A 14,884-nucleotide genomic window follows, 5' to 3' on the forward strand; every position below is an offset into this window, starting at 1 on the left:
CTACACAACAGTCAAAACAGGTCAAGCTCTCTTTCAGGAGGGTGATAAGGAGGTATGGAATTCATCAACGAAAATTTGATTTCCTTTCTTCGTTTCAATCTTCGATTACAACTTTTTATTTTATATTTTAATTGAATTTAGCTCTTCTTACCGGAGCAGGAGGTCTGTATGGGAGAATCTTGACCGAGGTCGTGAGTACAGGATGAACGTAGTGAGGTCTGTGTACACAACCGAGGTCAAGATTCTCCCATACAGACTGACTAGGCTCAGTTAATAAGATGTTTATTACATGGCACAAACAAGAACAATTTAATTCTTTTAATGTAACTGGTTTGTACTAACTGACACTTTGCTTGTGAACGGAGAGGAGCTGAATTTAATTCCGCCAAAGTTTGCTCGTCCTCTTTACTTCTTTTTTCTCATCAGGCTTTTTGGCACTTCCACAAATAAATATTGCTCGATGAAAACAGTCAATAATTTTGCATTTTAGTTTGCAACTTTTCACTGGAAAACATCACCGGTCTAGATGCCGGTCTAGATGGGAAAATCTAGACCGCTTTCAATATCGATTTCAGCCAATCAAATTCGTTAATTTGGTAGTTCCCAGTCCTTGTGAGACAGAGCCATATAATAAAGTTTAATATTAAACCGCAACCTGATTTAACAGCTCGAACGTTGACTGAATTACAAGCCATAAAGGAAACTAAAAGCAAAAGTATATTGACTAATCCTACTCACCTTTGGTGTCTTTCCGACATTTCGTCCTGTTTTTTACCAAGCATGCAATGATACCGAAAATGATACAAATGACGACCAATCCCAGAAGAGCAATGACAATTACGATCACCAAATTAACTAAACAAACAAGCGAACAAACAGTGCAAGAATTACATGACCTGCGTAGCAAGCGTTCCTGTACAAAGGAGCTTTTCCGCATTCTGACCGTGCTAATATCGGAGCAAGAACAAAAATTCGACAAAGCAGGGGGTGGTGGGGCGAGAGAGAGGAAACGCTTGCCCGCAAACTCCTCGATTTTAAACTACCTGTTCGCCCATGAACGGGGCTCCTGATCGGTGTGGCGTGGTCATCTTGATTGACAAGTGTATCAACTTCGCTTGAATGATACCAAGAATAATTCGGGCGTGACTTGCACAATGTCGTGGAGGAAGGTTTGTGACATTGTGCCCGGGCTTTGTGCTAGCCTTAGCGAAGATTTATTAGACTTGACGTGCATGATAGTTATTCGATTTTACTCAGACGACACCATGTGTTAGAGGATAGATACTTGGTGACTCTATTACCCGCTGAATTCAGCAAAAGCTTTTTAAGACCTTTCAGCTGCTGTTAATTAACGATCGTGCGCGAAGATCAAACAGGAACCAGGGAAGGAGAACCAATCTTTGATAGTCTTATTTGGCAACCTCGCTTAGCTTTACAGAGTCGTTTTTCGTGTCCAGATGACCGAAAAGACCGAATTTTAGAAGCCAGTGACTGGTTGTTGTTTTCCCTGCAAAAGCGAATTTACTCACGCTGACATTTTTCAAACAAAAGCTTCCGATTTCCGGGTGAGTCTATAATTCAACAGTTTAATATTTTTTTAGCCGCAAGAGAATGAAATGACCATCAAGCTAATGAACGGTTAGAGTTAAACCACAAGAAAGCTGGTCTTAAGCCGAACATTTGTGTTATTGCCCTTTAAATGAGTATGTAAATACATGTAGCCGTGGCACAGCTTGGTGACAAGGTTGTCAGTCAATAAATGAACTCAACCGTGAAAACCAGTGGGCGTTTTTCAAAATCGAAGGGTTTGCGGGCAAGCGTTCTCTCCCTCGCCACCACCCCTTCTTCATCGAGTTTTGCTCTCGCCCCAACTTACGCTTTACGCTTGCTATGTAGGCTAAGGATTACATTAGGGAAAAATCTAGAAATATACTGCAATAACAACAATTAAATACCCTAAAGAAAGTGGGACGCGAGGCGTCTGAAAAGACAACAATTTTAGAGACTTCCTCCACGATATCATAAATAGTAAATCACTCAGTTATTACAAAAAAATTATCTTTATTGACGCCTGTCTCTCTACCTCTTCAGGTTTACCTGGCTATTCCAAAAGCCAAATAATGCTTAGACTACAGGTAGTCGGTGTTAATTTCTAAAATCGTCCGCGCGATTGAAAAAGTAAGGGAAAGAAACGGGAGGGGAATGGGCGTCTCTCGCCACTCGCAGTCTGCATGATGCTCTAAAAGTAATGGAAACACTACTGGACCTACCCTAATCTATCCAAATGCTACTGGTAAAAAGAAACAACGGCGATTATTTTCAGACAAACACCTGATATTAAAAACACGTATGATACCAACACGGTTTGTATGAATCACAATTTGAGTTTCCTAGATAATAAATAACTGAATACGCCATGCCTCGTGACACTTACTGTCGCAATCTTCCTTTTTGAAAAATCCACTACAACCTGGTTCTGGAAAAGACCAGATATTTATTAATCAATATAAACTTAACTATGAGGCGCTGGTTTCCTTGGAAATATGAGTACGGCTGAACGAAATGTACACAGTACGATCATATCGTGCACCCGGCCAGAGTGTGTTTGCTAAATGCTTTGTCTGTGTCCTTTCTTCTCCTCAAAATAGTTTCTAACAGAAATAAACCCAACTAAAATATTTGGAAAATCGAAAAAGCTGTAGATCACACACCGACTTCTAATTTTCCAGCTAGCGCTGCCAGCTGTGTTTTAGTTCGGTGGGTATCGTTGTCCATCATTTGAACAAGCACAAACACAATATTATGAGACATTGATTATACAAAGCTTTTAGGCAGTTGCTACACCGTTTAACCAAACTAGGACTAAAACTTTCCAAATTTAAAACGAGTGTCTCGCTGCGTGGGAGTCCAACGTAAGAAGAAAGAAATGTAATGTTTGAGTGTCGTTGGGAACACGATAAATTGTTGGCTGAAGAGAGGGGGGCGGGGGGGGGGGGAATTAGTCGAGGTCTGCGTCTAGAAAAAGACCTTTATAAAATGTCTGTACTATTGTAAATGCAGCAGTATACTTGGTAAACTTACGTAGCCAAGTGAACTGATTACAAATAACTATTATTCTACAGTGCTACGTCTCGTACGGCTGCCACTTGAGACAACTGAGTTTTTCATTAACTTTTGACATCTTTTTAACAAATTTTGCTAGCTTCTATTTGAACCGGCCAACCAAAACATGGGAACCGTCGAGGGCAGAAATATTAAATTGTCAAATTGTCAAATTCATCATTCACTCTCAAGGAAATTTCTTAAGTCTCAGCCTGCGAACGTTTGAAACCGGCTCCAAGTTATCGCAATTGATTGGCCATGGGTAACGAAAGGCATCACAAGTCAAAAGTAAAGTCCGCATACGAGTTAAGTGGCCCATTAGGTCGGGGCTTATCTCCGGTTTCAGTAGCATGAAACAACTAGGAGTATTTGTGCTCCTCCCTGGATGAGATGCTAGTCAATCACATGGTTAACCCTCAGCATTAAACTCCCTGGTACCCATTAATACACCTGGGTGGAGAGAGGGACTGTGAGAGTTAAGTGTCTTAATCAAGAACACAACATAGTGTTCCCGGCCAGGACTCGACCTGGACCGCCCGATCGGGAGTTGAGCACTAACACCATGAGACCACCAAGCCTACACAGTTGTCAAAAAGTGTCAAAACTAATAAAAAACTTGTCTAGGTGGCAACGGTAAGGCACGTAGAAGTGAAAGCTGCTAGGAAAATAAAACCAAGATACTGTACTTTTTGTGCCTGGTGTGCCCGTGGGTGGAGGAGAAATTTGCTCAATGGAATTGGGATCGACTTTGAACCCATCAAAATTGTCTTCTTTTGCGGCTGTTTTCAGAACATTCAACACCTCATTAACCACTTTACTTTGGTTGAATTTCATCTCGAAATCTATGATCACACTGCCACACCTAAAAAACAAAAAGAGGATCGCACTTTACCTGTGAATAACCTAGAGTCACAGGAATGGCACTAAATTCCTGAGTTTTCACCATTATCGGGCACAAGCTATATCTTTTACAATTATTAACAGCGCTTCGTGGCACCACTACAGCATCTCATACTGTATGTTACCTGTTTTACGGGGGTGCAAAATTTGTCGAAATAATTAATGTCACGGTTACAAAAACATCAAATACAGTGGGACCCACTTAACACAGACACCAAAGGGGCAAGCAAAAGTGTCTGTACTATCCAGGTATCCAAGTTAAGCAATCTCTCAGAATAAATGTCACGAACAGAAGTTCTATCGACACAAAGACCAAACCTAAGCAAACCTAGAGCGACAATAAAAGAGACAAAGTAGTTCCAACTCATGGTTCGTACTTCCACAATATCCATGTTCCAAAACACCTTTTCTCAAAAACCAAAGATATCGGATTATAGTTTCAGTTACCGTGATCATACTAATGCTGGGTGAAACATCGCAGAGCGACACTAGTTTCTCCGCCGCTAATTTCCGTTTTAGCTTACATTTGATGATTGGGGTAACTCTATCGTTAACATTTAAGAAAGTCACGTTTTATAATTAAATTTTGCGGAGAATTGGCGGACCAACCTGGTAGTGTAGTGGGGACGTTATGAAACAGAAGTTTCGGGTTCGATACTGGCTGGTTACTGACAAATTTTCGTTTTTCTTTAATTTCTAAGTGTCGCGAAAATGGCATCGACCGTTTACGAAACAGACAACTGCTTGTCCGCCATCTTGCTGAACCGGTGCTTAGATGACGTCAACAAATATCGGCACATCCGGCCTGTTACAAGGAGCATTTAGATTGGTTGTTTAGAGTAGTATTAATCTAATAGACCTTTCCCGCATTCCACTTCAGTGCGTTCGAACAATAGTACCAGAGCGAGGTTGGGGTGCACATTTTCATACATTTACTGTATTTTTGCCGACTCGGCGCCATTGTTTGTTGGAATGCGGGAAAGGTCTAATGGTCTGAAATACATACACCGCCCATCTACCCATTCACCAATCCATTTAACCCTGACTTGCCCACTAAGAGGCATTTATTTTCTAAAAAAAATACCTCAAAAAGTTTCTCACAAAAAAGAGTATACACTAAGTAAATGAGGCTGTGAGTGCGCAATTTTTCGTTATTTGTAAGCCTTTGGAAAAGGATATATCATACCTACTGTCAACAGCTTGGGCGGATAAACAGCCCAGGTGTCTGACACGTTCACAAGCCTTAAAAGAAAAAGATAACCAAAAATAACTAAGTTACTATATTTAGAGTCATCTATCCTGGTCGAATTGGAATTTGGAGTGTTGGTTTTTGTGGAGGGAGGAAAACTGGAGAGCCCAGAGAAAAACCCTCGGAGAAAGGCGAGAGCCAATAACAAACTCAACCCACAAATGGCCCCGGGCCAGAATCCAACCCGGGCCACATTGGTGGAAGACAGGCGCTCTCACAACTACACCATCCCTGCTCCCCATATTGACTTACTCAAAACCATCTACTGACAGCATAGAAAGTTTCCAATGTGCATATACATTACGTGTGCAAGGTTCTGTAACTATAACACAACACCACACCGCCCATCACAGCGAAACGCAACACAACGCAACGCAACCAAACGCTACCGTACCAAACAATACAACACAACCAAAAACACATCACGTAACACAACATAACGTATAGGAAAGTAACAACAAACACAACACCACAGAAGAACATAACGGAAAGCGGCGAGCTGCACATTTTACAAGGTTTCTAAGGTTCCGAAACAATACAAAAAGAACACAAAAAAATGCCCCTAGTCTTAAGAACAAAAGAGGTGTAGATTTACAAGAACGAATGAAAATTGAGGTTTTAAAGTGGTGCAGATCAGCTGAACGTAAAGGAACAACAATAGACCACGCCACATAACATAACAACAACGTAAAGATAACAAATACAAATACATCAAAACACAACACCACACACAATTATCCATAGTATATATTTAGCAAGATAAATAATTATGTAAAACTGTTAAAACTATTGCTACCCAAATACGGGAACAAAGTAGCTGCACTATTAAATTACGGTACAAAGTGCAGGGGGCTTTTAAAACGGCATTTAAGTCTTTATAACTAGAGCCTGAAAGCTCTTGCAGTTTAAGCTATTTTATGGATTGATTGTCAGCCACATGCAAAACTTACCAAACTGGGAAATCTTTTCTCCACGTCTAATCGTTTATCACAGCTTATATCTATGGTCGCCATCGCATTAATGGTTCTTTCTACAAATGGATTACAAATTAAACACACATACTTATCACCCAAAAAATACAAATACTTTCCGATAACTAGTAAGTGCCCGGTCACAGAGTAGAAAAATTCTTATGTCACGTCTATAAAGCTCCTTATTCAAAAGGGCTGAGAGAAGACCCTTTGACTGTAACACATGATGGCACCATACATTGCTTCAACCTCAAAATCTATGTAACAACATAATTTTATTTCAACTTGTTGATAGTGAGTTCACATTATATGTAGACATAATTATATTAGAGCTTGGTAGTGTTGAACAAATTTCAAATCTTAGACGTACAGCAATTAATTTGTCACAAGGCAAACAACCATGATAACCTAGATTTGATAGATCCCATTTAGTGACATGGACAGTAACACAATTTGCATACCACCATGCCAGAACGACTGGTGGACCGAATGACTACATGCAGCATATCCTGTAGTTCATGTTGTATTAATAATGATGATGATGATAAGAATAAGAATAAGAATAAGAATAAGAATAAGAATAAGAATAAGAATAATAATAATAATAATAATAATAATAATAATAATAAATCCAAAAAAAATATGCAGCATATCCTTATAGTTGCCTACTTAAAAGCAACAGTGTAAGCATCATATGAAGTCACCATTAGGAGGGGGAGTGAGCAGCTTAGTAGAGTTCCTAGCTTCTCTAACAAACAAAGGTAATTAAGTGATATGGGCCTGAAGCAGAACCTTGCTGAACAAAGTAGATTGAAAAAATTTGCATCTCTAGTTTGCTCGAAACAGCATGCACAGAGCCTACCTTAAGTCATGGCTCGAACAGTTTTGGTCAAACAAATTCAAGGTCTTTTCAAGGACACAAAATAAGTTTCCAAGCAGGAAAACTTGCTGCTCAGAATCTTGGAGACATCTGTGATGTCTCCCTAAAGATTTTTGAAGGCCCATAGCACAATTTAGTGTACTATCTGAATGTATGATCTAACAATCACTGTTTACCTTAACAGTCTTTCATGGAATCTAGCTTTGCAGTTAGTCTTTCTTAAATGTATTTTCAGTACACGATTTTTATCCCAGGGCGCCTTTCTTAGAGCATTGGATTGAGTAAAAAATGCAACACTCAATTTCGAGAACTTCTTAACACTTGTCTAAAAATTCAAAGACTTTGAAGGGACTTTGGCCGATTCAAGGACTTCTCAACACAAAGCTGAAATTTGACTTTATACGAACAAGTTTTGTGTTGCTTACACGAAGTGTAAACCACGCAATGTCATGATCCAAATCATTTATTCCGCGATTTGTCACGGTGAGCGGAGTGCTTGTCACATGGTTTACTGGAGAGCCTGGGTACGGGTTTGTCGAACACCTTAAGGTTTGAAGTCGGCCGTTTTTGCTTTTGTAAATATGTTGTCTTTTGCCTATCAGCTTTTGCTCACTCGTAGATGAAAGCTGGGAGAGGTATTTATGACTGTGATCATGTATCCACTGCAACAACAAGGTTGGCGAGGTCAAAGAATTCATACAAGAGGCCTGGGAAGACGATCGTGTTTAGCAGATGTGGAAATTAAGCCCGCAACTTTTTTTCTTGGCTAGAGAATTTGATGGTTTGCCACGTTTTGGCCTCATTGTTTCTGTGTTTTATTTTGAACATACACATTAAAATTCTGGCTGCATCGAATTCTGCGTCGAAACCCGTGATTTGATTTGTATTTTAAAATACTTTAAGCACGAAATTCGCATTGTCTTATCTTTTGATTTTGTTGTCGTTCACACTTCATTTCTTTTGTATTCCATGCAGTTCGACCAGAGTGAAAATTTCTTCACAGATGGTATCCAAGTCAACCTACCTGTACGATTGAGTAAATATAAGCTACTCTGAAATATTTTAGCGATGGATGGAGAAATTAAGTCCAAGAGACTGCGAAGATCTACTTTTTGCAAGAGAGATATACTTTCCAATCATGACAAACATAAGCCATGCCAAACATGCATGGTGGCTGGTGATGTAGAGTTTTGGCTTCTAAAAATGAGAGATTTAAACAAAGTGAGATCAAAACTCGAAATAATGATAAATAGGAGAATACGTGGTACTTGTCAACATAAGTATGTTTTGCAATCATTGCAAAAATCTTTTAGAAGAGATATATCTGCAGTCCTTTTGAATATCACTGCATTGCTAGTGAGATTAGCACAAACAATTACCATGATATATTGAACAAAATATCGTGATTTGTGTTTCCAAGAAAGAAAATTATTGCTATTTTATTTGCGTTAACGACAATAGGTAGTACCCTTATTATTGTATTGCATCAAGCTGGGGTGCAACTCTCTACAGTTGACTAAACTAAAAGGTGCACATTTTTTCAGGCTGGAGGTACCATAAAACTTAACAGGGCAGCGATTAATTTATTTCATTAATTTATCCAATCAACCTACACACTTCAGAACTCAATTCCACTTGGTTACGTAAACAAAATCATGACTGAATCTATCAGGCCACTATGGGAGATGATGCTGAGTTTAATTAGTTCCTAAAATCCTCACTTTCAAAGTGAGGCTGCATGTGTAACCTTTGCTGCCAAAATGAGACTTCAATAACAAAGACTGGCTAATAAGCCTCATCTTGAAAATGAGGATTTCAGGAACTCACAACGTATAGCATGTTGCTGTATCAATCCCTGTAACCATCAATTTATGCCACCACAATATATTAGTGCCAAAACAAATCCCCTTACCTTTAGTGGTTGGTTTTGATGAGGTGGGTGTACTCTGTACTAGTTTCACTGTGATTAGGAAAATAATACACCTTTAATAAAGCCTCAAAAATTGTTATATAATTATATTATAAATGATGAACTAGTTAGCAGGGCAAAACATGAAGGGAATTATTATGTTTGTTACAAAATTTTTCAGGTATGGACCTCCTTTAATTTAATAATCAAAGAATAAGTGCCAGGACTGCCTTATCTCATAATATTAGCTATAGTGTCTGAAGGCTTGCAAAATAACTTATTACCAAACAAAACCATACAACTTACCAACACGTAGCTGAACCGTGAGAGTAACACTTCCTAAATAGTTTTCAGCAAGGCAAGTATACCATCCACTGTCATTCAACACAGTCTCAAGAAACTCCAGAGGGTTGGTGGTACTTATCACAGTGCCTAACGATGTGTCATTTCCCTTGTACCAGGTGATATTGGCATGAGGATTTCCAAGTACTGGGCAATAAATTGATGCTGAATCTCCTTCAGGCACATCAATAGTGTGATTTTCCCCGGTATCCGTTGGTGGGTCTTAAAAGACAAAACAAAGGGAAAACATATATTTAAGCCTTTAATCTCAGTAAAATAAAGAATGTTGCCTGAAGTGCAACTTTGATATCACAAACATGCCTGCAATTGGTGCAGAATGTTCAGTTTACTTTCCCGAACTCTGCTGTAGAATCTAATTGGAATATTTTGAATTTCTGAGTTTTGGACTTTTAACCAAATATATTAACACTACACAATGAGCCAATTATCATTATATTGTTATAAACCAGTCCTGAAACATCAAAGGCTGCAGCAAGTAGTGTGTTAGCATACCTTTAGTTTACCACACCATACAATGTATCTGACCGAATGTAGAGGGAATTCAATCATAAAACACTTCAAAATATTACACTTTATTAGCATATGTATGAGAGTGAATTTCTCATGTCATCACAAAGTTCGTTCATAATATCAAGGTTGCACAGTACAGTTGCGAGGTAAACTCGACAGTTGCTCCTGGAGCCAACATGGCAACAAAAGCTGTCATATTTTCCAGTTGCTGTATTTTGAATGTGTCTGAGCCAAACTAAAACAATCCTCACTTTCCATACAAATTTCTGGCCAGTGACTATCAAATGGTCATACAACTTATAATTATTTCTTCATGTCTTAAACGGCTATTTTCTTCTAAAATGCCTCCATGTATAAGTGATAATTTGGTCATTACGCTAACAATGGAATGCTCTGAAATCTGGTATGCTAAATTTGCTTCCTCATATAAGGACCAGAAAAGAGTGTCTGTTCTTTCTCCGCATGTGGAAACACTTATGTCATTGTTCTTCTTTAGACTCAACAGGAACTTATGTTTCAGTTTCCATCTCTGCTCCCTGCAAGTTGCCTGCCAATAGTTTAATACACTTTCTAGGAGGCATGGCATCTCCATGGTTGAAAAATCCCAGATAGTTTGTCAAATGAGCTCTAACTTGGCTGCCATGTAAGCATTCCATGGGTTTGGCCAACAAATACCAGTGGTGTGTATAACACGATAGAAAACATTTCCCTTTTAGAGGAATTTTTGACTAAATGGTCAATGCCCATGGCCTGTGGGTTTTCCAGTACTAGCACCACTACTAACAGTGTATACGTATATGCAATGAGGTTGTTTTATCCAAATTACAATGGTAAGTTGTATCTCAACAATATCTTATAATATATTATGGAGGACTAAGACAGTGAACATAAAACTAAAGCAGCTGTTCAGGAAAAAAAAAGAACACTATTCCTACCTTGAGACCATTTAATTTATGACATACACATTATAGGGAATCATACAACCATGATAAAATAAAAGAGAGGTCTAAAGCAAAAACAAAACAAAACAAGCAAACAGATATGGCATGCCTTTTGTTTAATGACAAAGTACATGAGGTGAAAATGTACACATAAAAAAGACTAAAATCTTCTCCTTAAGTTACAAATTATTATAGACCTCTACAAAGTACAAGCTAGTACAAGACAAAGTTTTCAACCATCAGGCCACATTGGGACTGCTTACAGTAATTGAGCAGACTACAAATGCTTTTTGTGGTATAGAAAAGTTACAACAAGAGAAGTGTGTAAATTCGTCCCCAATAAGTCAAACAAGGCAACCAAGGCAACCTGCATGTAGCTCTAAGACCTCCACAGACTTCAGAAACTGTTTTTATCTTTAACAGTTACATTTCCACACAAGTAAGAAATTACAGCAAAAAGGACACTACAATGATAACAGTGACATCATGTGAACTAGGGACAAAAATTATAACAACACGGGGAGTAAAACAAAGAAGAGTTTAAGCCGTGTTGTGTTGGCCGTGTTGTTCGAAAGCCTGGTTAACACTACTTAACCCAAGTATAAATTTGTCTTGCATACAAATATCATCGAAATAGCAGCGACATGCAAGTGAGTCGCTTAAATCGCTTTATTTCTGCTATATTCTTATTTTGTATCTTTGTGTCACGGAAAACCGGTGTCGAAAAGCATTCACCAACAATAATTAATTAATCATCAGAGAGTTTAAACTCGAGCGCCGTATCGTCAAACAAACTGAATGTCTTCAAGCGAGCGACGACTCAAAACCAGTCCAGAATCAGGACAGCTCAAACCAAATGGACCAAACATGGACACATGTGCTTATGGATTTCAGATGTTGCTCTACATCACGATATTGAGCCAAACTCAGGCCCGACCGCAAAGCCGAAGTGTTCTTCTTGCAACAAGACTGTCAGGAAGAATCAGGCGGCCATATTGTGCAAAGGCTGCAAAAGAAACTATCACAGCAAGTGTGTGGGGCTACGAAGGGACGACACCAAAAAACTTCACAACTTTCAAGCAGACTGGAAATGTTTGACTTGTTCTCTACCACAGTTTAGCGATTCATTCTTCGATTCGTTTAATTCAAGCGAACTTTCAGATCGTGGGCGTTTAAACGATGCGAATAGTGACTTCTTCGACACTTTGCACAGATATGCAAATAAGAACTTTATTATCGGAAGTTTCAACATAAACGCTCTCGCTGGAAAATTCTGTGAACTTCAGGACTGGATCGAAACGTTCGACATTTTGTATCTACAAGAAACGAAGATAGATGCATCATTTCCAGATTCTCAGTTCGCGGTCAAAGGATATGAATGTTACCGTAAGGATCGCAAGAAAGGCGGTGGAGGTATTTTATTGTATGTTCGCAAATCCATTCCTTCAAGCCAAGTGAGAATTAGAAGCAAAGCAGTGGAAGCAATACTCGTCGACATTCAGCTTGGACAGCGACTTATGTCTTTACTTAATGTTTACAAACCACCGTCAGTAAAAAACCAGACGTTTACGAGCGACATGTGCGAAATTTTAGACGCAGCAATTTCAAACCGCGCTAGTGTGTTATGTTTGGGGGATCTCAATTGCGATATTCTAAAACCACAAGACAGCGGGAAACAAGGTCGAGCTTTCTTAGATATCTGTGACATCTACGACTTGGACGATCTCATAAAGGAGCCAACAAGGATTTCAATTTCTTGAGAGTCTTGCTTGGACATTATAGCAACAAATTCTCCGAACAATGGAGACAGGCCTGAGTGATCACAAACTGGTCTACACTATTCTTAACAAGAAATTATCCAAACCAGAGACCGTTTTTACGAAAGGCAGGTGTTTTAAAAGCTTCGATGCGAATGCTTTTAATAAGGACCTTGCATGTGTGCTGTTTAATGTGGCGTATGTGTTCGAAGACATCAATGACATCTGTTGGGCTTGGGAAAAGATGTATACCGATGTGCTTGACGATCATGCATCCATCAGAATGAGAAAGCGTAAGGCGGCTTCAGGCCAATCCAAATTTATTACACCGGAGATAAGAAAGGCCATTCGGAAGCGAAAACGAAATTTAACAAAACAAGGAAAACAGACGGCTGGGAAGCATACCGAGTGTTAAGAAATCGCGTGGTCTCCATGAGACAAAAGTCTGTTGTTAAACATTTCGATCATCTGTGCTGCTCACGTGCTGAAAACTACAGGGCTTTTTGGCGGTCACTACGTCCTCTTTTACACACAAAGAAACGTGCGCAAAGCGATTTGATCATTTTAAAAGAAAACAGCAGAACGATTATCGATCAAGCTCAAGTAGCACAGATTTTTAATGACCATTTTACAAATATCACCGATAGGTTAACAATCGATTCATACACTCCGTTCCAACATCAGTCACATACCTCTCGCTTACCTACGAACAGCATAGCCAGTAAGAGCTCTACTTTTCGTTTTGCAAATCACCACAAAGTAAGGCAAATACTCAACGACATCAAGGCAAACAAAGCCCAGGGATATGACTTAATTCCGCCACGCGCAGTCAAAACAGCGGCACCATCAGTGTCTGAACCGCTAAGTGATCTTATAAATACTATTATTGCAATGGCAGAAGTCCCTGAAGGGTGGAAGTATGGTCAGATTACACCTTTACACAAAAAGGACAGCGTGTTGGACAAAGCAAACGTTAGACCTGTCACCGTGCTGCCCGCATTCGACAAAGTGTTTGAACGCATTGTCCATACTCAGATGAGTAGTTATTTTGATACCATTTTCCACGATTATACGTTCGTGTATCGGAAATTGCATGGCTGCTCTGCGGCGTTATTAACACTTACCGAAGAGTGGAAAGAAAAACTTGATCAAAGCCAAGTTATTGGTGCTGCTACACTGGACCTTAGCAAGGCATTCGACTGTATCCCTCACGATCTTCTGTTGGAAAAGCTTAGATTTTACGGACTGGATGAAAGATCATGGTCCCTCCTTCAGAACTACCTCTCACATCGCTACCAACGAGTCAAACTGGGAAACAGTTTTTCATCGTTGAATGTCGTTCGTAGTGGTGTACCCCAGGGGTCAATATTAGGACCGCTTTTTTAAAATATTTATATGAATGATTTGGCCTATGCTATAAACGAGAGCAGCTTATTAAGCTTTGCAGACGACACCAATTTACATGCTTCAAACGAATGTCCCCGCGCAGTAGAAAACATTATTAACCAAGATCTGTGCAATGCCACCTCTTGGTTTAAACAAAACGGAATGATCGCCTACCCGACAAAATATAACGCCATGGTGCTAGGAAATGCAAATCAGTGTGGCATCAGCATAGAATGTGCGGGTAAAGAGATTCCAGTATCCAAGGAGATAAAACTACTGGGCATAACTTTAGACGAAAAACTAAAATTTGATTCACACATTGCGGACATTTGTCGCAAGGTGGGGAGCCAAATAAACGCTCTAAGCAGGTTAAAGAACATTCTACCTTGCAAAACGAAGGAATCCTTGTATCGAGCTTTTATTTTACCATATTTTTCTTATTGTAGTCAGGTTTGGTATCACTGTGGAAGAAGGAATATAGAAAAACTGGAAAGAACAAATGCGAGGGCCTTGAGATTTGTGTACAGCGACAAGATCTCGACGTACGAAGCGCTCTTAGGGCGTATCGGATCAACATCAACCTTAGAAAATCGTCGCACCCAAGACATGTTACTGACTGTGAACAATATTGTTCAAGGCAGGGCTCCATCCAGTTTCAAAAATCTTATAACTGAGAAGAGAACAGCGTACAATCTTCGCGGAAATTTTAATCTTTCCATACCTAAAGTGAACACTACCAGATATGGTCTTAAGTCGTGGCGTTATGCTGCAGCAAAGCAGTGGAATATGCTACCTCGTGATATTCGTTCCATGGCAGGCTCAAAAGACTTTTTGAAAAAGATTCGGCAAACTGATTTTCATGTTTAATACACTTTGATTATATTTTATCGCTTTTAGCTCGTTTCTTTTTTTTTTC

General features: G+C 39.3%; 1 protein-coding gene across 7 annotated transcripts in view; it reads right to left on the reverse strand.

The window, feature by feature from the left end:
- Nucleotides 1–14,884, reverse strand: part of LOC145492265 (hemicentin-2-like) — a 153,099-nt gene that overhangs the window by 99,230 nt on the left and 38,985 nt on the right. For 3 of the 7 annotated variants that reach the window (XM_081471661.1, XM_081471660.1, XM_081471659.1), the window contains exons 6-12: nucleotides 9,318–9,575; nucleotides 9,015–9,062; nucleotides 6,202–6,281; nucleotides 5,189–5,244; nucleotides 3,789–3,964; nucleotides 2,435–2,476; nucleotides 739–855 (exon numbers count right to left, since the gene is read on the reverse strand). The exons of 3 other annotated variants lie outside the window; for them this stretch is intronic. In XM_081471661.1, the coding sequence (XP_081327787.1) occupies nucleotides 739–855; nucleotides 2,435–2,476; nucleotides 3,789–3,964; nucleotides 5,189–5,244; nucleotides 6,202–6,281; nucleotides 9,015–9,062; nucleotides 9,318–9,575 (777 nt within the window). The remainder of the gene's footprint in view (nucleotides 1–738; nucleotides 856–2,434; nucleotides 2,477–3,788; nucleotides 3,965–5,188; nucleotides 5,245–6,201; nucleotides 6,282–9,014; nucleotides 9,063–9,317; nucleotides 9,576–14,884) is intronic. One more of the 7 variants, XM_081471658.1, reaches the window with a different exon arrangement.

The sequence above is a fragment of the Orbicella franksi genome, chromosome 7 (genome assembly GCF_964199315.1).
Source record: "Orbicella franksi chromosome 7, jaOrbFran1.1, whole genome shotgun sequence".
Lineage (NCBI taxonomy): Eukaryota > Metazoa > Cnidaria > Anthozoa > Scleractinia > Merulinidae > Orbicella > Orbicella franksi.